The sequence below is a fragment of the Apis laboriosa genome, unplaced genomic scaffold (genome assembly GCF_014066325.1).
Source record: "Apis laboriosa isolate Shangri-la unplaced genomic scaffold, ASM1406632v1 scaffold43_cov150, whole genome shotgun sequence".
Classification (NCBI taxonomy): domain Eukaryota; kingdom Metazoa; phylum Arthropoda; class Insecta; order Hymenoptera; family Apidae; genus Apis; species Apis laboriosa.
Genome location: NW_025223292.1, coordinates 1,197,788 through 1,221,622, shown reverse-complemented (window position 1 = coordinate 1,221,622; position 23,835 = coordinate 1,197,788). Strand labels below are relative to the sequence as shown.

The 23,835-nt window shown below is 28.6% G+C and overlaps 1 protein-coding gene across 6 annotated transcripts in view; it reads right to left on the bottom strand.

Annotated features, from left to right (window-relative positions):
• LOC122716317 (inaD-like protein) overlaps positions 1 to 23,835 on the bottom strand; it is a 113,852-nt gene that overhangs the window by 34,602 nt on the left and 55,415 nt on the right. For all 6 annotated transcript variants that reach the window (XM_043939280.1, XM_043939281.1, XM_043939283.1 and 3 more), the window contains 11 exons: positions 18,960 to 19,094; positions 18,423 to 18,581; positions 16,687 to 16,860; positions 15,782 to 16,001; positions 15,145 to 15,446; positions 14,686 to 14,910; positions 14,306 to 14,479; positions 13,296 to 13,457; positions 12,946 to 13,188; positions 12,194 to 12,424; positions 255 to 360 (listed from right to left, as the gene is read on the bottom strand). In XM_043939280.1, coding sequence (XP_043795215.1) covers positions 255 to 360; positions 12,194 to 12,424; positions 12,946 to 13,188; positions 13,296 to 13,457; positions 14,306 to 14,479; positions 14,686 to 14,910; positions 15,145 to 15,446; positions 15,782 to 16,001; positions 16,687 to 16,860; positions 18,423 to 18,581; positions 18,960 to 19,094 — 2,131 coding nt within the window. The remainder of the gene's footprint in view (positions 1 to 254; positions 361 to 12,193; positions 12,425 to 12,945; positions 13,189 to 13,295; positions 13,458 to 14,305; positions 14,480 to 14,685; positions 14,911 to 15,144; positions 15,447 to 15,781; positions 16,002 to 16,686; positions 16,861 to 18,422; positions 18,582 to 18,959; positions 19,095 to 23,835) is intronic.

The window sequence follows — 23,835 nt, the reverse complement described above, 5'->3', positions numbered from 1 at the left end:
ATTTTTTATTTGTCAGATATTTTTAAAAAGGACTTTATTGCTTTGCTACAAAAAAATTCTTAAAAATGGAATATCGTTCGCAATTTAACTTCCATGGAAATAAAAATACGGAAGATCATAATAGGAAAATTGAATATTTCTGTCAACTCTTCGTATAAAATTGAATTAATAAAAATTAATAAAATAATAATTCGATGAAAATCAAAGTATGAAAAAAAGATTTTACATTCTACGATCGATACATTGTGAAATACCTGATCTGGAGGAGAGGAAGTCCTCGAGCTCGGCTGCGTGATCGGTCGTTTCGCTCTCGTTTGGAAAGCTTTTACTGCGTCTCACGGGACAAATTGGCGGCACCCTCTGCCGTAGAATCGACCATCAGGACATAAAAGAACCGAGAAAATAATCAGACAATTAATTCGCGCGAAAAGCGATCCTCCATTATACGCGGTTTCGGATATAAAGGGTACGAATCGCGATGGATATCAAGAGAAACGATTTTAGACAAGTGCTACTTCGAAAATGATGTATAAATGTACAGTCGAGCTGGCACGAAACACGTGATCATTTTCTAGATGGAACGAGAAAGAAGTTTGGATGTCGAAACTGTTGCCAATAATTGATATTGATTTTTTATTACGAATCTGATATTTTCGAGAACAATCTTTAATATTTCGTCTTGCGTATTTCTATCGTTGAGAAAGAAATATAAAGGATATCACAAGAAGTGATAAAAATTTTGAAAAAAGTTTAAAAAGAATGTCTAAGTAGAACGTATTGTAAGTAGAAACGATCGTACATGGTCAGACAGGTGAAACAACGAATGAATCATGAATTAATTAATTGTAACAATTAATATAGAATTATTGGCAGCATCTCGAATCGAAAGCACAAGAAATACGAAGTCAACGAGCAAATAGATCTGGAAATTATAATACAGAAGAAATTTCGGGTAATTAATTTACGCAGTATAAAGAGAATCAGAGTAAAGCAACAAAAATTACTTACAGTAGTAATTACTAGCTACTATTTACATCGCTATTTTCGTACTATATATTCCTCGTTATTATTTTTAACATTAATATAATATAATAATTTAAAAATTCAATTGTTTTTTTTTGAAATGAGACAATGTACACTCTTTTCTCTACTTAAGTATGTACAACTTACTTTCAGATAAGATTATTTTTCAATAAAGTGAATAATCCAAAATTGACCAAGAACGTCAATCAGAATTCTTTATTTATCTTTCAATTATTTTTTAAGCAATCAATTTATTCTGAATCATAATCTTTACTTCAAACGGATAATCGAGATCCTGCTACATAAATTTCAATTCATAAATTCCAAAAAAAAAAATATATTCAGACAATATTAACCAGCATTGCAATTAACTTCACCAAAATAAAAATGAAAAAACGAATATTGAAACGATATTTTAAAATTTATATTGGGATGTATAAATCTCATTAATTCTTGGAGATTAATTGCGATGCTAGTGAAATATTGGAATGCTTTTTCTGAAAGGACACCGACTATTACTACCACTTTGACGTTGAACGAATTTTTCAACAATGTTTATCCATCTAAAATACTTTCTCGATCGAGTTCTCGATCGTTGATCAAAGAGAATTACGTAAAGAGAATTACTTCACAGAGAGAAGAAAATAGAAAATGTTAAAAGCGATACGATATTTTTATTTACAAATTGTACATTTACAAAAGTACTTGGAATCGAAGTACTTCGTTTTCAACCCTTTGATGGAAAAATTTATAATTAGAAAAAGAAAAATCATCAATTTCCAAATGAAAATTTAAACAAGACATAAAATAATAGTGTAGGCATAGAATAATTAAAAAAACTTTAATTTTAAATCGTAGCAAATCATTAACTTCGATTTCGATTAATTAATCTATCTTATTCACGATAAACAAATTAACAATTAAAGTAATTGTTAGATAAGACAAATTAAAATTAATGGAAAATTAATTTTAACGAGACAAAGGGTTGAATAAAGAATTGAAAAGAATTTTTAGCGAGAAAAGAACAGCTTCAAAGGGGTATCACCTACTTATTAAATTACGATAATGTATCTCTCGACGATATTTCATAGATGGCGCTTTGTCTTCATGGAAGCCATTAGACAATGCAAAAAGGAAATAATTTTTTTAATATATAGAAAATATATATAGGAAAAATCACGAATTGATAATTCGATCGTTCCTCACCTTTTTTTTTATTCTTGCGTGCTTCCTATTTGTATTTGTTCGAGATATAAATTAATTTCTTTTTTTTTTTTTTTCAAAAAATATTAAATTCAACGAGTTATTCGTAAAATAGATTTCACACACACGTGCACACACTTTTCGCGATTTTATTCGTAAATTTTTTACGATCAAAATAAAAAAGGCTGCACCTCGACTGGAGCGCCATAAAATTGAGATCTAAGATGAAATTGAAAAAAATCGATTTGAACTCGTTTTATTTTGTATATTTTTTTTTTCTTTTATTGAAGATTTTTTTTTACTTTTGTTTCGATCAATGTTTGAGAAAGACTTACCTATATTTAAAATATAATCTTTAGATATAAAAAAATATAATTGTAATATTAAATTTAAAGTTAAAAAATTTTGGACGTGATAATATTGAATAAAAATAAATGAAGCGTTTTTTTTCATAAATTAATCGTTATATCTTAATGTTTGAATTATCGTTGTTTCAAGTGAACATGGTATACAGGGTGTTTCGAAACTTTTCTAAAAAAATTTTGCCAATACATCACGAATAATAAAAGAATGAAAGAAAGAAGCACATCGAACAAAGTTTAAGATAATTTTTCAAACTTACCAAACATTGAATGCACTGTGAAATTTATGATACACAACCATTCCCGATATAATATAAAAAAAAATTCCAAGTCGCGAAAATCATTATTTGACATAATAATACAAAACCATTAAAAGTGGAAAATAATAACAATAATAAGAGAAAAATCAAAACTTTCATTTTCCTTTCAAAGATATAAAATTTCAAATATACATTCCGAAAAAGATATATACCCTATATACAATATTAAAGAATAAATAGATAAACAAAGAAATACAGATGTAACTGAAACGAAAGGATAGAGGATACTTGAAAAGGGTTGCACGAAGAACACGTGAAAGCAAAGGGAAAAAAACATCCATGTATAATGTTACATCATGATTGGTCATTGCTCTCCGATATGAATATCATTGTTATTATTAAAATGGTCATTAGATGAGCACATTGTATATATATATATAATATATATAGATATACTATATATAAATACTATATATAGTATTTCATTAATTCGTTTTCTTAATATTTCGGTTCGTTCGTTCTTTGGTCGGTTAACTTGCGGCAAATTGATCAAACTTCGCAACTTCCGGTCTGGACGTTTAAGCATTGCCCTGAAAATGAAAAATGAATAGCCGAATTAGTAGCGGGAACGCGTGCGAATTGCGCGCGAGAACAATTATTAAAGATATATTCGAAGAAGAAGAGAAAAAAAAAATAAAGAAAAAGAAAGAAATGGAGAAAAAAAAAAGAAGAATATGATGATGGATGTTGAGCTGAGTCGCGATCGATCTTGTATTACGCCATTCCACGCGAGCATTCCTTCTAATTTCGGAGCAGAGAAGTAAAGCGGATCAACGTTGTTATAAAAATATACAGGGTGATTTTTCAGTAAAATCAATTTTAGGTATAATATTTTCAATTGCAGAATAAATAAATTTTAGAAATTAAAAATTGTACGATGGAACAAACGATTTAGATAGTTCTTTGTAAGTATATTTTTGATTTTTATCGAATTTTAAAATCATCCTGTATAAATATATAAATATCTATCACGAACTTTCTATCGGAAACGAAAAGTAGATCTATTTAACAATAAAAGGATAAAATTTCGTACGAAATTTGCTATTCATTTAATTCAACTCTTAATATCAGGATGAAATATTAAAAAAAAAAAAAAAAGAAAAATACTCTACACTGTATAAAATGAATGATTCATTGATAAATAAAAATTTTAATTGACGGTATCATTTCTTTTCATATAAAGTATTTTTATTATATATATAAAAATATATATTTATAAAAATTGTTAAAATTTGAAATAAGATTAAAAAAATTAAAACATACAAGAAATTTTATATGAAAATTGAAAAAATTTGAAGAAATTTCAGAATATTAATCTAATTTCATTCCGTCAGCTAAGAATTGAAAATCATTCTATCAAAGATGAATCCTCCTATTTATAATTTCTAATCAAACTAAAAAAATATGAAAAAAAAAATACATCTACAATGTAATATCCTTCTATTATAAGAAACGATTCATGCTCGTGTAAGTATAACTAATGTTGCAACGAGAGCTCAGAATGGATGTATCGCGACAAGGCAAATATTCACATTTATTTTCATTTTTCACAATTTTCACGAGAAGGAAAGGCGTTTAATAAATCAAAATAAATTCGAAGAAATCACAAAGAAATGCTATTCGGATCTATTTCGATGGAAATTTTTGCCTTGCGAGGATCTGTTTGGCGAAGGAAAAGTTTCGAAAGTTTTGAAACGAATCGATTATCGAAATCGAGCTTCCGCTATTTTCTAAATTCCATGAATAAATGGTTCACCATGAATTTTATCTAAGACATTTTTAAATTCGAAAGAAACTTGGAAACTTTCCTCATCCATTTTATTTAACTTGAATTCTTATGTTTTCAATTTCTTTTTTTTTTTTTTTTTTAATTGTTTGTTTTATATTTGATCGTATCGATGCAATTTACTAATTTGATAATTATTAAGATAATTATTATTTGTTCAGAAATTTTAGTCACCTCATACTTTTAACCATTTTTAATCAATTCATCTCTACTACGTCTTTTCATTCCAAGCCAAGACAAACCGCAAACAGCTGACCTATATCAAAGCCAGCAAACCATCATCGTATAATCCCACGTTCTCGTTTTGCTTAATTCTGAAATCTTGTCGTAAATGCTGCATCGACACGACCAAATAATAATATGGTTTGTGCATAATATGGTTGTGAAATGCATCAACTTCAAAATTTCATAATGTAGATCATAGATCATGCGTGTTATTATCAGTTGACTACATAATATGCTTATGCAAATTCATATTTTTGCAGACAGATTAGATAAGAAATTCTGCCACGTTAGATATTTGATATATTTTGTTTAAAACTATATATCAGTAAAGAAAAAAATCTGAAAAAATTATATGATATAATTTATATTTATAATAATACATTTATACGAAAATTATTGATAAATAATCCACCACGTAATGCACAAATTTTTCGTGAAATTTAGAAGTCGATGCATGCATCGTAATATATTTCGATGTGTGTAAATCACACTTAACTCTGCTATCTGTTGGAACCATTTCATATTTTGAAGAAAAATTAGAAATAATTTCTTCAATCTTCTACTAAAGAAAAAAAAAAAAACGTTCAAAATCTAACCACGCAATTGTAAAAATTTTAACACTATAGCAGGGTTAAGAATGAAAATGACAATGAATTAAAACGAATGATCGAATACTAACGAATGATTATCGCGTGCCTTCGAGACTCAATTATTGAACGTAGCCCGCGTATACACACGTGTATCTACGATCCAAATCTTTCGTGCGTATCACGTGTATATCTGGAAGTGATCCGAGAAAACAGGACTAATAATAACAAGAATAACAATAGAATAAATGAGAAAGAAAATAGGAGAAAATGAATATAAAAGAACAATAACGAAGAATAAGAGAAGGAAATCAGCGAGGAGTAAATCGATCGTATAAGCGTATCCCGTAAGATTTACGAATAGAATATTTATAATCCAACACGTCGTATACCACGTGTTATTATATTCGATTCGATTAGGTTAGCCGAGAAGAGTGTAGTACGTCCAGGGGGATAATTCCCTGTCGGGGGATAATTCGTGTCCCCTGTGTTCAGTGGTAACGCGTGTCCATCCCCGGCCAACGAGGAGAGCCTGATAATAGTGAAGAAAGGTGCCAGTGAGTAGTTAGACAATAGTAGTGGAATGCACTAGTAGACTTCTACGAAAAAGAAACGAAAAATAGGTAAGAACAGGAATTTCGTCGCGTATCAGCGGTGATCGATCACGTACACACGCTCGAAGGAGTGGAGACGATTCGATGAAGAGATATTTATTTTGTATTGGATTATCGCGTAGAGATTATTATTTTATGTTATCCTCATTTTTATCTTTTATGTAGATGATTTATGTTATGTTCGGTGTGATTGTTGAGTGATCCAAGTGTGATTTTGGAAATTATCGAATTGATATTCGATTTTAATAAAATTTTAGTAAAATTGGTTTTTTTTTTTTTTTTTTTTTTTTTTAGAGTAAATATAATTGTTATTATTTTGGATAATTGATAATAGTTTTTCTTTGTTATTATTTCTGTAAAGTTTAATTGAATATTGTTAATTGTATAATTATTTATTCTTATATTATGATGTAGGAATCGAAGAAAAAAATGGAAAGGATATTATCGGGATTCGAACTCGAGTCCCTTCGGTTAAAAAACTGGACCTCTATCCTTTACGCTATGGTATCTTCTTAGTTTCTTTTTGTTATATTTGGTATTTATAGGATCATAGGAGATCTTATACTAATTTTATATGAATTATTTATTTATTTTCAAAAGAAAAGTATTATTATTCTGAAAAGTTTTTTTTTTTTAATATTATTAATTTTGAGAATTAAATGATATGATTATCTAAATAGATAATTTTATTAATATTCTATATATATTCTCAATAAAATGAAATATTTACTGTTAATATTACGTAAAATCTTTTTGCCTTTCAAAATCCGGTATTTATCAGTATTTTAACATTTCTGCTCAAAAATTTGACTCATCATTAATATCTAATCACAAATTCCTTATGCACAGAATATCGTTTAAAGTATTGAAATTTTAGTTATTCTCAATTCTATTTGTTTCTGATCAAGAAATTATTTACGAAAAACAATCACAAATATATATTGTATCGTTTCTAAAAACTAGGAGATGTTTTAAAAATGAGAATAACACTCCATAAAACTCTCCGTGTAAATGTGGAGAGAAAGAGAGAATAATTTTAGTGCAACAGAATTGTTAAGAGTTTGAAACGAGTAGAAGGAGATAGAAAAAGACGATAAGAATGATTCCTTCCTTAGAGTAGAGTATGGTTAAAGTGTATGTGTGAGTTAATGTCTGCCATTTTACAGTTTAATTCCATTACACTGTGGTCTTTTGTCCCTTTTTGTCGAGAAGCCTTCTGAAGACTCCTCGATGAGCTCACGCGAGTAACCATTTTCCTTTCTCTCTCTCTCTCTCTCTCTCCTCTCTCTCTCTCTCCCTCTCTCTTTTTCTCTTTAGTGCTTTGACTTTTACGATGGTCTTTCTGATCTGGTTAAACTATGTTAGATTGGTGTACAGATAATAAAATCTCGTTTACTTCTCCAAAGAAAATGAATGAATTTTTGAACGAATAAAATTGTTTGAATAAATCAATTTCGTGATTATAAATTTAAATTAACTTGTTTTCCTGTAAGATTATTATTTTTTCTCTTTATACCGCATTTTTTTACTATTTATAGAGTAAAAACGAAAAATTAGTAAAATCTAACTTTCTTTCTTTCTTTCAAATTATTTTATTAGAAAAAATAGAAACTACTAAAAATAATATTTTAATTTTTAGAAATTAATAATTACTAATGATTGATAATTTTTTGTAAATTTAAAAATATTAAAAATTATTTTAATATTATTTTATATTATCTTAATCATTGTTTCTAATTAATAATCTTTCGTTATTTATCAATTTCATCTTTCTCAAATCATAAATATTACGTGAGCGAGTCACATTATATAAATGTCTCATGATCTGGTCATAAAAAATTAAATTTCAGTAATATCCAAACGAAAATTATCTATACACCAATAAATTTCATTTTTTGTTCCATCCATCCATTAAAAATATATTACAATTCATCTAAAACTACTTCTTCTTGTTTTCCATCTACTCCTCTTCTCCTTTTTTTTCTTTTTTCTTTTCTTTCTCTCCGTTTCAACCCCTCTTCTATCCTACTCACCGAATTACATGAACATACAAAATAACTAACATAAACTCTAAATGAAATCTCAAAAATAAAAAAAAGGAAAGAGAAAGAAGAAAAAAGAAAATTATTAGAAAGAACAAAAAAAAAATAATTCGCTAAAAGGAAATAAAAAATGGAAAATCGCTATACATAGTAAGGTTCTGTTATTGTATTACACGTGATTGGTGATATATGCGTGTCTGGTGTGCACGTGTGTATCAAGTGAGCCTCGTTCGAAGGACAGTGAAAAATCACTCGAATGCAAAAAAAGAAAAAAAAAAAAGAAAAAAAATGAATAATTATTATTTGTTCGTTCTGTTCAGCTACTCTACCAGGCAACTTTCATTCACTATTACAATCGTTTTGTTCAGTACTTACTCAGCAATTCTCGATGGCTGGTCATTCTATATACCCATCCGCGGTAATTGCACAACCATACTGAATAACAAACGGTCAATTTTCTCATAGTTTCACCCTTTTTTTCTTTCTTTCTTTCTCGCGCTACCCCTTTTTTTCTTCACAAGCACGTGCATTTGTTTTCTTTAAAAACTGGCATTAACTTTTTTTATTTCACTTTTTTACGAACGTACAAGAAATTTTCGTATTTTATATTTTTTATTTATTATTTATTGATTTGTTAATTTTTTTTTTTTTGACAATAATGTATTACACTGCAATGCCAACAGAATTATCCAAGTTGAGGTACAGAGTTAAGAGTCTTCGTTTCTACGATCGAATAACTGGATCCATTGTGGCCCAACTATACGATACGAGAAACGCTCGTTTTGTTAAACGAGTTACAAGTTTTATTGCTCGTCGTTTCAGTGAAACTGTTTTTGATTGCTTTTTGTAAACAATTTATTGGCAGTATTGGCTTTTATGTCTCATTCTAGATATACATTCCTCGTTGTATATATTTTTATTTTTAATTATTAATTTATTTAATATTTTTATTATTAATCCTCAATTGGTATCGTTCATTCAGCAACAAAATTTAATTTTAAAATATTTGATTTTTTTATTTTATAATAATGTAATAAATATTATTATTTTTTATACATTTTAGCGATAGACGTAAAGATTATATTTATATCTTTGATATTTTATTTATTTTATTTAGAATAATAGGAAATATTAGATCAAAATATTGATTGCACGAAACATTTCACATTTAACTAAATTTTCTGTTTTGAATAAAATATGTAAAAATACTAGACCGAATTTTCAAATCGTTATAAAAAATATAGTGAATTTCTCTACTTATATTTCAGATCGTAGATCGTAATACATTTAAGAGAGAATTAATTTAAAAATTTATTTCCTCTACTAAAATTGTAAAAATATTCATTATAGTTTTTATTCGAAAATTTTTTTTCTAAAAAATTTTTTTTTTCTTCAATTTTTTTTAAAAATATAATAAATACATTATATTCAATTAACAAAGAAATAAAACTGAACAAAAATTATTAAAAAAAACAAAAAGTGGTTTAGAAAACAAAAAATTAACAAAGTAAATGAAATATATATAAAGAAATATGCTAACAAAAGAAAAAACAGGAATGGAATAGGGTTAGGATAAATAATGTTAAAAAAAAAATAAAAACAACCCTCTATAGCACCCTATTTATTATCGATAATTCATACACGCTATAAAATCTTTATTTAAAATGCAAACGAATATTATTTTTGTTTATATTAACTTTTCATTTTTGTAATAATCTTCTTTAAAAAATACCATTTGCAAAATATAGTATACCTAAAGTTAGATTAATCCACGTAATATATTACACTGGTCAATAATAGGCAGTCTTATATATATATATATATATATATATATATATGCTTATATATATGCTTTTTTAAAATAAAAAATATCATTAAATCCATGATATTAAAGAAAATTTTATAAATTGTGTATAAAGTGAATGAAAAATCTGTAAAAACTCTTCAATAATATGTAGAAGAAAAGCTAACGACTAAACTTCATTTCATTTGATGATAATAATAATAATAATAATTTTCTAATTTCTCATTATTAATATTTATAATGAAATTAATTGATATACGTAATAATATTGCATTTAAAAAAAAGAAAACGGTCATCAATTCGTAGATTTGTCATTTTGTTCAAAGTTTGTTTCGTTAAATTGTACGAGACAAATTTGATTTTCTAATAACAGCATGATGTGTAATGCATCGCTGTTCAACAAGTTAAAAGTACTTGTGCGAGTTAAACAACACTTTTAATCATAAAGTTGAATTAAGTACTGTTTGAAATGTTAAACAAATATTTGGCACATTGAATGCCGTGTGAAATTCAGTTTGTTGCATAACTTTGACTGCTTTTACTGCTTGGTATAATTCGTTCGAAGTTAATTCTTGTTATTCAAGGTCACATAAGAGCACTTTCCCCACCATTTCAATTTAATCTACTATTTCTTTAGTATTATTTATTTTTAATCCAAATTTAAATTCGTATAAATTTGATATAAGATAATCTCACTCGAAATTAATGTATTATAATGATAATTAAATTATCATTTTTTATGAATATAACTGTAAAGATAGAAATTTGAAAAATATAAGTATGAAATTTAATATTAGTGGGGAAAATGAGCTTGAATGATTTCAATCTAACTATATAGCAAAACTGTTTTTACTAAATTTTTTTAAAACTTTAATCTTTGATTAAATGTTATATTTATTTGAATTTTATTTAAATATTGAATCACACGACATGGAATGTGCTAGAGATCGCCTTTGGACGGAAATTCTGCGGAAATACTCGTAGGAATTATTGCGAACAATCGCGATTATCTTTAAGGATGACACTGGGAAAAGATATTTCAAGCATCTTCTCTAATTCAAGTTCCAACAAGATAAAACAAGATAAAAAAAGATATCCAGAAAAAACCGAAAAAAGTCCAATTGAACGATCGATACGAATCTCGGTGGAAAAATCGGTCGTCTCGAAGACACGCGAGTCGCGAGGCGAATCCAGATTCGATAGTCGCGAAAACAGAGGCTGAATAATCTCTCGAAAAAGTAACAAAGGGATTGAGCAAACGCACAAACAAATATTCTAATTAAAATGTGTAACTTGATCAAGTTAGCTTTATCATTTAGCAGAATAATAACAATAGAATGATACAAAATTATATTTTTAATTCATGCTTCTATACTTCTCTTATTGAAAAAAAAAAATAATATGGAAAAATTAATCTGTTATTTCTTTAAACATACAGAAAATTATTGATCTTTAAAATAAGAAGCTTGTAAACAATTATATTTGTATCTGTAAAAATGATTTTGTCAATTTTTTAATGGATTAATATTGATTTTAATAATTATTATTATTAATTGATTTTAATATTAAGATAAGAAATATATTTAAATTATAGTAACGCTACTTTGATCAAATTGTATATCTAAATCAATATCCAAACCAGAACGAGCATTGTAGGCTTCTCCTACTCTTTTCTCCTACTCCTTACATCTTCGAATAAATGAAAGGAAAAATAAAAACGAAGATTCTCGACAATACAAATATGCATCAATGCTATTTACATCAGAGAATTACCCTTCATCACTTTTATCTATAATGCACATATATCTTATAACAAATATACAACTTATAAAATGATTGCAAAGTTAAAATTACTTCAATTAATTTTCTTCTCCATGACAGAATAAAAAAAAATATATATTTTTTTTACTCTTGCTTACCCTCCGATTCTATCTTTGTCTCAAAACAGATCAAGACAATATCCAGGAGTAGAAAACGCTCATAATCTAGGTTTGAATAGACTTAAATCCATTCTAAATCATTGCTCTCAGAAACTCTCAGATTTGACAAGATTGTGCTGATGCTTCAAACCCTCGATCAAATCCATATGATGGGGTGGCTCGATTACGTTCACTTTACGCTCCCTGAAATATTCTCGCCTCTGTTTGTGGCTATCCATGATCGAGCATGTGGACGTCTCGCTATCCCTATCGGCGGTCGGTTCAATTCGATCCTCCTGATCGCTCACCTGGACAATACTGTCTGGAATGGGCAACGGCTTGGCCACACCGATCCGCACGGTGCCCTTCGGGGCGCCTTTGAGCGCCTGCACCGCCTGATCCAGCGTCGCGTTCTCCAGGGCGATGTCGTTGACGAATAAAAGACGATCTCCTGGTATCAGCTGCCCGTCGACCTGAGCCACGCCACCGGGCACCAGTGATCTTATTACTATCACAGTTTCGTTGGGGTTCATTGGATCCTGAAACAAATAGATGTGAATTTGTTAGTGATTGTTGATTTATTTTTTTTTTGTAATTAGATCGAATATTCATTGATATGAAGAATTAAAAATTTTATTTCAAATTGGATTACAGATTGGTTATAGGATAATCTAATTTCTAACGTAACTTATTAAATCATAAGCATTTAAATATATAGTAATACAATAAGGTTTAGATCAATCTGCCTCGATTTTATGGTTTCCTCCATTGTACAAGCTTTCAATTACGTAATATATTAATTCAATATTTCTCTCTTAATCACAAATGATAGTAATAATATTTTCTTTGATATTAAAAAATATCGATACTAAGTAATCATAGTAATCGTATAACGAATGTTTCTTTTTTTTTTTAATTTAAGAATAAATTAAACAATTAAACAAATTTTTATCTTTTTTCTAAATTTTTCATTAAAATAAATATATTTCTAGCTCTGTTCAGCTATACTTTCTACAATATTTCAATAAATTAAATTGATTCAATTAAATCACGCCCATACCTGATAATCCAAAATGGAGAACCCAAGGCCCCGTTCTCCCTTTACCAATTCGATGATCTGCGGTTCGGAGCTCCACATCGCCAGGCCAGTTAACGGTTCCAAAGATCGCGATTTCATTTTATTCAAACTGGCATCTGTCACCGTAGCTGTAGTCGTCGTCGACGCCAACGAACCATCAGACTTTGCCTTCACCAGACGGTCCATCGTTGGTAGCAAATTCTGCAGAGATCCTCCAAGGATACTCTATAAAATAGGTTTTACCTGGTTACGCTCCAATTGCCAATAATATATAGAAATTGGATTATTGTTTTTTTTTTCCTTTTTTTTTTTGGAAAATGTTTGATTCTTACTCTGGTTTGAAAAGCGGCTTGGTGTTGAGCAGTGTCGATAGGGCAAAGAGGATCCTGAGAAGCGATGTTCCTTCCGCAAACCATTCGAACGTGTATGGGTAATTCTTTTAGCACGCTAACTACTTCCATGTGGTTGATACCTAATAATCGATATCCGTTCACCTGTTGACAATGTTAAAATTGGATATTTAATTTATGATTTTTTTATGATTTAGTCTTATTACTATTGATAAAAAAAGATTTATAATATATGTAATGTAATATATGTAATGGTAGTTGTAGTTATAATTTAAAGGACTCTTTAATGATAACTTAATGTTAATATTGGATTTTTTCTATTAATAAAAATAGATATATAAAAATTTGAAAAAAGTTGTACATAAAAGCTTGAAGTGTTTTAAAAACTTTTCAGATCTATTAAAATGCAAGTATGCATATTATGGGTTTGTGAACATTATACTGATCTAATTATTCCATCTCAGATAAACAACAATTCTAATCAAAGTTAAGCTTATATACGATTAAATGGCTAGTTATCTAAGACTATTCGTTTTGCCTATACTAATCGTAAGCTTCTTAATTTGGAAAATTTATCTTTATGCTTGTGTGTTTTAAAATATTCTCTATATCTTATAATATCTAACACTAACTAATACACTGAAATAAATTATTATCAATATCAATATATATACTCTTTAATCATCAAAATATTCAACTCATGAATATTGATACAAAAATTATATTTCAGATCAGAAATCGAAATCATTGTATTGTTAATTTTTTAAAAAATAATCAATAAATAATATCGAAAATATAAAGTGATAAAATTATCGTATATATCATCATTAAATAATGATATATTTATTAATTTGTTAAATAAATCGAGGATGGATTTGCAAATTATTAAATCATCACAATATTCTGCCACAGGCTTTGTTAATCCTTCGTGTTAATTGGATTTAAAGGCAAGACAAGATTTTGGACTTTGTTGGATCAAAGTGTTGCATTACCTCGAGCAATTCGTCCCCGGAACGAAGCGTTCCATTTTGTCCTACGGGTCCTTCCGGAAGGATCGATCTTATGTAATGATGCGGTCTCACTTCTTGCCCGTTCTCTACATCCACAGTCCCTTCCAGGCTTATTCCAAGGCCACTGCCTTCCGCGAATTTCTTCAATTGCGCCACCTATTTGACAAGAAAAGAAGAAAAAGAAAAATTTCTTTTCTTTTTATTTTTTTTATTACTTATCGTAGGAACTTTGCTTCTCTAAATATTATAGCCGTCAGAATTTCCCGTGGAAATTATTTTTCTAAATTTTTGATCGATTTAAATTTTTTAAAATTTAATCGAGAGATGGATCGTTAATGTTTCAATAATTGAATATTACACACCACAATTTCCGTGTCTGGACCGACGATCTTCTGCCATTTCGCCTTAATGGCGGCACGAATTTGAGGCGTAAGCTCGCTGGATGGATCACTCAGCAAAGCTTCCACATTGGCGGCGTCATCTAATTCATCCGACGATCTTTCGCGATCACCCTCCTGAAGAATCGCGCTGTCCATAGTTGTATGCGACTCTCCTTCAGGTTCTATTTCAGTGGTAGTTTCTCCATCCTGCAATGGAATATTTTATACACATTGCTATTAAATTAAAATCCGGTGCATTAAGAACATTGTTAAAAAATATTAAGTATAATAACCGAGTTTTTAAACTATGATTGTACATTTATACATAAAATTTAATTATTAATAATTATCCCTGCGATATAATACAGTCTTTTTTTCGTTCATATTATATATTTTGTTGTACAAAAATATGGATTTTATTATGAGTTTTAAAGAAAATACCGCGCTAATCGGGAAGCTTGGCAAACTGGTAATAGATGGAGAGCTCGGTTGAGGTAGTCTCAGTTCACTGGCCGCTATTGCCTGTTGAAGCTGGTCGTACTTTGGTCCACGTAGATATCTCTCCAGGCAAAGGACTACCGTTTGCCCTGTACGTCGTAACACCTCCACAGCCTCGTGATTTGAGTAACCCTGTAAAGAATGGCCGTCCACCTCCACTATTCTATCGTTTATTTGAATCTTGTTGCTCAAATCTGCCGCGCTTCCCTCGCTGATGCTCTTCACGAAAATACCAGATAACTCTTCTGCAACCAGAATCAGACATATGTATTAAAATAAAAAATATTATATTTCAATCATGAAATTAATGATATTAATTGTTGTTATTTTTTTTTAAATTTTCAAATTCTTAAGATCTTTTTTTGAAATTTTCAAATTCGTCGATTTTCGAGATTCCAAAAAAAAGAAAAATTTCTCTCATCTCCAAACTTTAACTTTTCAACTTTCATATTTTCCACGAATATAAAGATAATTTAAATACTATTTTTTCTTCGGTCTAATATCTCCAAGATTTTTATTTTCTTCAGCTTCGAATTCTCCTTCAGAAATAATTCTTGTTGTTTCTCGCACGGGGGATTACCTTTCTCGCACACGTATCCAGCGATGGTAATCCCGAGGCCGTAAATGTCTTTCTTAAGCTCGACGGTGAATCGTTCCATTTCTGGCAGTGAGTTAACATCAATGGTGTCCATGGTGAGGACCGGAAGCTCCGGGATCTGCACCGGAACCGTCGGTATCACTGGCATCGCTCCAATTGGCATTGGGTTGCGTACTACGTCCATGATGAGACCTGGCCTTGCCTACCGAATAACCCATCCTTTCGAGATAATAGCTCGGGCATAATAACGAGGAATGATATGCAAATGCGGGAAATATTCGAGGAATCAACAGAGGAATAAAAAGATAGAACTGATAAAGAAGAAAATAGAACAAGAGGGAAGGAATTCTGCATTTTAGTCGATTTGAAATTACAATATATTTGTACAGTATACAGATTCTAAAATTAATTTATAGATAATTAAAAAATACGATAGAACGAATTAACAAGAATTATTATTAAGAGATTTGAATAAATTAATTCCTAAAAGATGATTGAAACTTGTATTATGGAAATATTCTTCAATTCATACGATTAATTTTGACTATTTTTAATTAGTAATTATTTTTGTGGAAAATTTCATCGTTTATTTAGAGATTTGAATAAATTAATTCCTAAAAGATGATTAAAACGTGGAATTATCTAGCCTCTAAAAAATAGATTGATCCAAACAATCAAGAAGGACAATTTAATTACCGAAATTTCTATATCATAATTATTTTCAACTAACTTTTGATTCTTGAATAAGATATAAGAAAAGTTCAAATCTATTTTGTGCCTGGAATACGGATTATATATACTTGACACAACATGTCAACTAATGGAAAGGTACAGAACAAGGCGGAAGAATAATGAAATTTCACAAAGTAAAAATGTAACCGACTCACGTGCATCTCGACGTCAGATTCCTGAGAGTACATGAAGCCGTTATCGTACGCGCTGTCGGGCTGCACGTGGCGCATGTTGTACGTCTCCGGCACGCTGTGCACCAGGTGACGATCCAACTCCTCCGGGTCACCCAGAATCTTGGTTGGTACGATCGGAGCGTGGCTGCCGAGTGCCTGAAACGTAGTATTCGATTGGAATCTCTGTCTTGAAATTCATATCGAGAATGATCCTTTTTATTTCTATTATAAATATTATTTATATTTATGGTTATAAATATGATTGATTTGATAAGTTTTTGATTATTGTACTGCTTTGGATTTATGTACAATGATCGAATAATGTATGTTTAAAAAAGATATATTTTCAAAATATCATATAATATAGATTTATATTAATGATCTTGTATTTTTGGTTGGTAATTATTGGTATTATTGATAATATTGTCACGTAGCCATGTTGGAATAAATAAGTAGTGAAATTTCCTATAAAAATTATTGTGATTAAAAGATAATCGTGTTATTTTATTTTTGTGGAAAATTCTATCGCATATGATAATAAATTTTTAAATAATTTGTATTATGGGAATATCCTTCAATTCATACGATTAATTTTGGTTATTTTTATTTTGGTAATTATTTTTGTGGAAAATTTCATCGTTTATTTAGCATATTTTAAATATGATTGCATTATATATTCCATTAGTAGTTATGATCAATAATATGTAATCCTATTAACATATATATTATATATGTTTATGCTATATATAATGTTTAATAAATTTCTATTTTAATTCATATCCTTTTTAATCATAAAAATGAATGAAAATATTGAAATACTATTAAGAAATTAGTAGCATTATGAATCCATCCTCTTTTCATCTTTACATATTATGAAGCTTCAAATTGCTTTTTAAACTTGTAAAATTAACATATTTTTTATATCCTTGTCCATTAAGTTAATAGCTGGATAAAGTACTTTTTTTTATTATAAATAAATTTGCTTAAGTGACTTCGTAAATAAGTTGTATTATAAAAAATAAATAAAAATGACACATTTATCATGAAAATGAGAAAAGTCGAAGAATTAAAGTGCTTTCAACTTATATAATGCCTTCCAGAACTACGAAACGATCAATTATGACACTATTTACCGTGCAAACAGACTGATCCAATGATTTAATGAAAACGCCTTGCCGCCATTTAATTAATAAGAATTCCGATCAAACCATTTCATCAGACTTTTTAGGAAGGGAAAAAACCAAGAATTTTACTAAGAAAAGTAATTTTAACAAAAGAAAAATAAAATATCCCTAATTTTTTTTATAGAATTTTAAAAATTTTGAACATTTAAAATATCAATCTTTCAGTTTCTTAAACTTTTAAAATAAATTTCGTTACATTTACATTTCTTGCAATTTTTACAAGATTTCCAAATTACCTTCGAGAATCTTCAAATCTTCCAATTCCCAAATAGAAAATTATTTCAAAGTTCCTCTCAAACTTTTCATCGATACTTTATCGAAGCTTCAAATTTTCAAATTCCAAAATTCTTCAATTCTTCTTTTGAACTTTTACAAACTCAAATTCCCTAAATATCTTTAATTCTAAATTCGAATTTTTGCAAAGTTTCGCAAACTCTTGATTTCCAAACATCTCAATATATTCAACTTTTCATTACATGATGCAATGTTTGGAACATTATGAAGATTAAGAAAAAAAAAAAAAAACAGCAATACCTGGTAATCCGGCGAGGTTGGTTCCACAGGTCGCGCGACAACGAGACGCACGTGCGTGCCGGATTGTCGCAGGACTGCCGCAACCTGTTCACTTCCCATTCCCCGCAAATTGACATCGCCGATTTGCAATATATGGTCCCCGCTCTGCAACCGATTATCCTGAAATTTGTGTCGAGAACGCGCCGTGTTTAATTCCCCGATCATTAAATATTTATGCGTCGTTTAATTTATGTCATTATATTTCTATTATTATTATTTTTTATGGAATTTTATTTCGAGATTAATGCCTTTTGATTGCCAAAATATTATGATATCCCTGTTAATTCGAATGTCATGTACAAAACTTTTTTCAGGAAAGAAAAGATAAATTTAATATATGAAAGGAAGAAAATCTAGAAAATGTTTAATTAAAAAAAAATAAAATTATAAAGTATCGAATGAAAGATTTTTATACGTGTTATGATTTTTTTTTATATAGAAATAATGGATTTTGATATTATTTGACGATTTTGTATTATTTTTGTCAAATTTACTTACTCGATCGGCGACACCTCCTGGAAGGATTGTCTTGACGACAACACCGCTGCTTCGTCCACCCACGATTCCGAATCCAAGACCGCTGCCATCATTGATCAGATTTATTACCTCAACTTGTGCCCATTCCGTGTTCAGCTACAACAGTACCAACATATAAATTCAATATGACGTGTCTGATCTATCCGCTATTTATCATCAAGCTTATCTTATCCCTTTAAGTTAACAAAGAAATCAATCAAAAATTATGGAGAGAAATAGAATAGAATAGAAATTTCAAATATATAGAAAATAAAATTTGGAAATATTGTAAAATTTCAATTTGAATTTGGAATCTAGATTTTTTAATTTATTACTTGGGGATAGAAATACTAGAAATTACTAGAACTAGAAATTTAAACTAATTTAATTAGTTAGGTTTTGTTCTGATTCCTATTTAAAAAGTCACTAGAAACTAGGAAATCATAAAATACGATATTTATAATCATTTAAAATCTAAAAATTGTGGAATTTTTAATCTAAATCTGAAATTTGAACCATATAAATGGAAAACAAAAATTACAAGCTACGTATATTCTCATCTTCCAACTGAGAAATTCGAATTCGAAATTTCGATGTACAAACTAGCAACTGTACAAGAATATACAATTTCGAATCTATAATTTCGAACTTGGAACTTCCAATCTCTAATTTGAAATCTACAATTTGACTCTTGGAATTCAAACTAGGGAAACTTCAAACTCGTACAACTTGAAATTACAAATTTCAATCTTTGAATTTCAACTTTCAGACTCATTTCATTATAATATTAATATATAAAATTTATTAAAATATTAATTAATAATAATATATATTCATTATTATTCCAATCCTTCAATTTTCATTCGTATTTTTTCTCTTTATGTTATTAAAATAAAACAAGAAATAAATTGCAAAAATAATTTCATAAACGATTATTTAACATATACAAAATCATATTGTTTCATTTTAAAATAATTTTGTCGCATTCATTGGCAGTTTTAAAATGAATTAGTCGAGATTTCCAAAGTTGGAATAAAAAAAGCGCGCTATACGTAATTGTTGAATCGTGATAACTGAAACAAAATAAAGACCGAGTCTTTTATACAATTTATTTGCGCCGAGGTTTTTCCAATGTGTGAAAGCGATATTAAAACGATTCACGTGATATTCAATACGTTTAAACCTTTTCCAATAATGGAGAAAAATTTTCTAAAACGATTAAAAATAATGTTAAATCGAAAACTCTTATATAAAATTTGAAATTTTTAATTAAAAATTCTCGTTTAATTGAAATAATTAAAAAAAATTATTAATGTAAAAACGTTATTCAAGTTTTTTTATGAAATATATAAATATATAAATATACAAATTTTTATGAAATATAAAAAAATGAGAATTCTCAATTTTAAACTTTTATAATTTCCATTTTTTATTAATGATTTGAAATTACTTCATTCATCGTTTAAAAGATTCTTCTTCGTTGAGAAAATTGTTATAGATACCAGAAGAACTAAAATAATTAGCCTCACGAGGGTCGACAAAAAACTCGTGCTACATTTTCTCTCTTTCAATTTCATTGCCTCGGGTATGTACATTGCTTCTCCTGTCAGATAACAAGATGTGTTAAAATTGCAAAGAAAAAAGAAAAAAAGAAGAAGGAGAAGCTTGATGCACTGCGTTGCTTCAAGCCATTCTGAAACCTTTCATCGATTCACAACACTTATCATTTATTGTACGTATATCGAGTAGATATTTTTTAAAAAGAAGAATGAAAAAAAGAGAAAGAGATGAAAAATAGATATTGTACATTGTATTGTATAATATTACAATTCGTTCAGAAAAAATATAAATAATTATTGTATAAAGAAATTCTATTTCTTCAGACATCATTTTCCTCTTTATTTTTGCATTTGTTTATTTTATTGTATTGTGAGTTCTATTTCAGAAATTAGAAAAAATTGTTGAAGATTATAATAGCAGCATAAGAAAAGTTTGTTCTTTTAAACATAGAAACATATTTAACAGATAAATAGGTAGAAATAAATGAACTTTTTAAAATAATAAATTAAATATATTTTATATATTCATTAATTTATCTAAAGAATAATATTTGAAAAATATTTTTTATACTGATGCATATACTGATGCATAAAAATATATATGAATTATGTATTTTTTTTCTTTTTTTTTTTATTTTTCTTTTTTTCACACTTTCTTTATTATTCCACGTTTTGAAGTTAATCCACAAAATAGATAATGTTTATAAATGTATTTTGACTCGTGTTTCCGACAAACAAAATTTAAATTCTCCCAAGAAAGCGTGTAAATATCGCAATTAACGTGATGAAATTTTCTAATTATCGCTTGAGCTAGGAACGAGGTAAGATGGAAGAAGATCACAAGAATGAGGGATATAGGTCAATAGTTCTCGTTACAAGGAAAAATATACGAAAAACAAGAGAATGAAAGAACGAAAGAAAGGCAAATCTAAGGAAAAATTCGCATTGTTCCTTTTTTGTGAATGAGAAGAAATATCCATTAAAAAGATATTTTTAAGATCGCATGATTTCCTTATCAAAAACAAGAAAAATAAAGGAAAAAATCACCATAAAAAATAATTTTTTATGGTGATTTGAAATTTTTTATGGTCTTTTGAAAATAAAGAAACTTTTGAATATTTTTTTTTAAATAAAAATTTAAAATAAAATAATTAAATATTCTTAATTTATTCAAATGTTTCTTATGATATGCTCAAATTTTTCTAAACTTAAAAAGAAAAATATTTATGAAAAATTATGAATTACAAATAAATATATTTTTTTCTTTTTTTTACGTCTTAGTAACTTTACATACAAATCTCATTAGAAAATCCGAAATTTCCAACGTCTCCACATTGTTATATTACATATCAGAATTCAATTTTCAACCTTTCTCTACTTTCATTTAAGAAAGAAAGAGAAATTATTACTCAAAGCAGAATCTCCTTACTTTCGTTTAACTTTCTTGAAAGAGCAGCCCCTGTTAATCAATTTAAAGAAAGAAAGAAAGCTCGTTTCGTACTATTTTAACAGTCATATTTCACCAACCGGAAGCAATTACTCAGAATCTTAAATTTTTATCGACTTCTCATCGTAACGAGCGAATTATTAACGAACAATTTAGAATGATTTCAATTGCACAGGAATCCTTATCACTTATCAAGTCGACAATTGCAACTCAACGCAACTTGATTTATCGTCACGAGAACGCTTTTAAAGTTTCGATAAATCATTCCCTCTTGAGGAAATATTTTTTTCTTTCTCTTTTTTATCTCTTTCTTTTTCTTCTTCTTCTTCTTCTTCTTCTTTTTTTTTTTCCGTTCTACACAGTTTCTGGACGGTTCTTCTTCTGACGATCGACTTTATCAAAGTGAGTTAAACGCCGAGTAATATAGCCAAGACGGCAAATAGGAAACTGTGCTGATAATAAAATTTCTTTCGAAACGATGTTGTACTTTCCTTTATCGTGGAACTTTTAAAGCAGGAGAAATCGATGAGAGGGAATGGTTGGTAGATATTTGAAATATTTGCGAGTACGCTGGTTGAATGAAATAGAAATTGAACGAGAAACAAGGAGAGCTTTGCGACGAATTGAGATTCTTTTGCTTTTGTTCTGTCCTACGAAGTTTCTCAGAATTTGAATCTGAGGAGCTTGTGTCAAAGAAATTTTTCAGTTTTCATATCTTATATTTGATATTGAATATTTTATTCCCGAGCTTAGTATTTTTCTATTCTTACGTTGAAGATTGTATCTCTCGAACTTCGTATCTCATATTTCTGTTCTTCAAAAACTTCAATTCTATATTTTTCAAATTCCAACATTAATCTTCGTTATTTTCAATATTTTTTGTAACTGAAGTAATTCCAAAGATCTTTTTCATCGATAATAATTCAAGCAATAATGTCGAAAGTTTTCATAAAAATAATTTTTTATTTTAATTTTCATTAAAATAATTTTTCATTACGCTGCATGAGAAATTATATAGTAAATTCAATAAAATTTAACTAAATTAAATTTTTCCATAAAATTGTCAGATCTTGACTGTTCCGAATTAATTCCGATTCCACGGCATTTCGGCGGAATTAATATCAGCGAAAAAAATTCCTCCAATGTTTAACCAAAATGATTCAAAACCGAAACCAGAGCCACCTCGATTAATCGCATTCAACTTGCCAATAATTGAACGTGATTCCACCCATTTTGAAAATGGCGAGAAAATGGAAACACCTGTACCTATTCACAGAACTACCAACAAAAAACGATTTTCAAATACGTGTATTCACACGATTGAACGCGATTAAAATTGACGATGCGACGGCCTCGTTAATATTCAAAAATGGTGTTCGAATCGTTCGTGAAATTGTAATAGCCGTGATATTTCGGTGACTGGAGAGAAAATGTTTTAACAACGAACATCGAAATGGTCCTTGGGGGAGGGGAAAGAATTATTCTTTGGTATCTCCACGATTTTGATTTCTTATTCGACTTTCAATTGTTGCAAAGGGAAAAAGAGAAAGAAATTTTTCATGAGTCAGTGAAATTATTGCTGTTGAGAATCAATATGTTCCAGACTTAATGATCACAAAGATTTACTACATTAAAACCAGATGGCTCTGATGTGATCTTCTCTTATAGATAATTTTGTTTATACTCTGTCTTTTTGGAAATTTATTATCACTTATCTCTAATATTCTTTTTCTTTTTCACTTTGTTGTACTGTGTTGTGTTATATTGTGCTCCATCTTAATGAATAAAGTTATTGATGATTGGAGTGATTTCATTCTCTCTTTCTCTTTCTCTCTCTCTCTCTCCTTTTCTT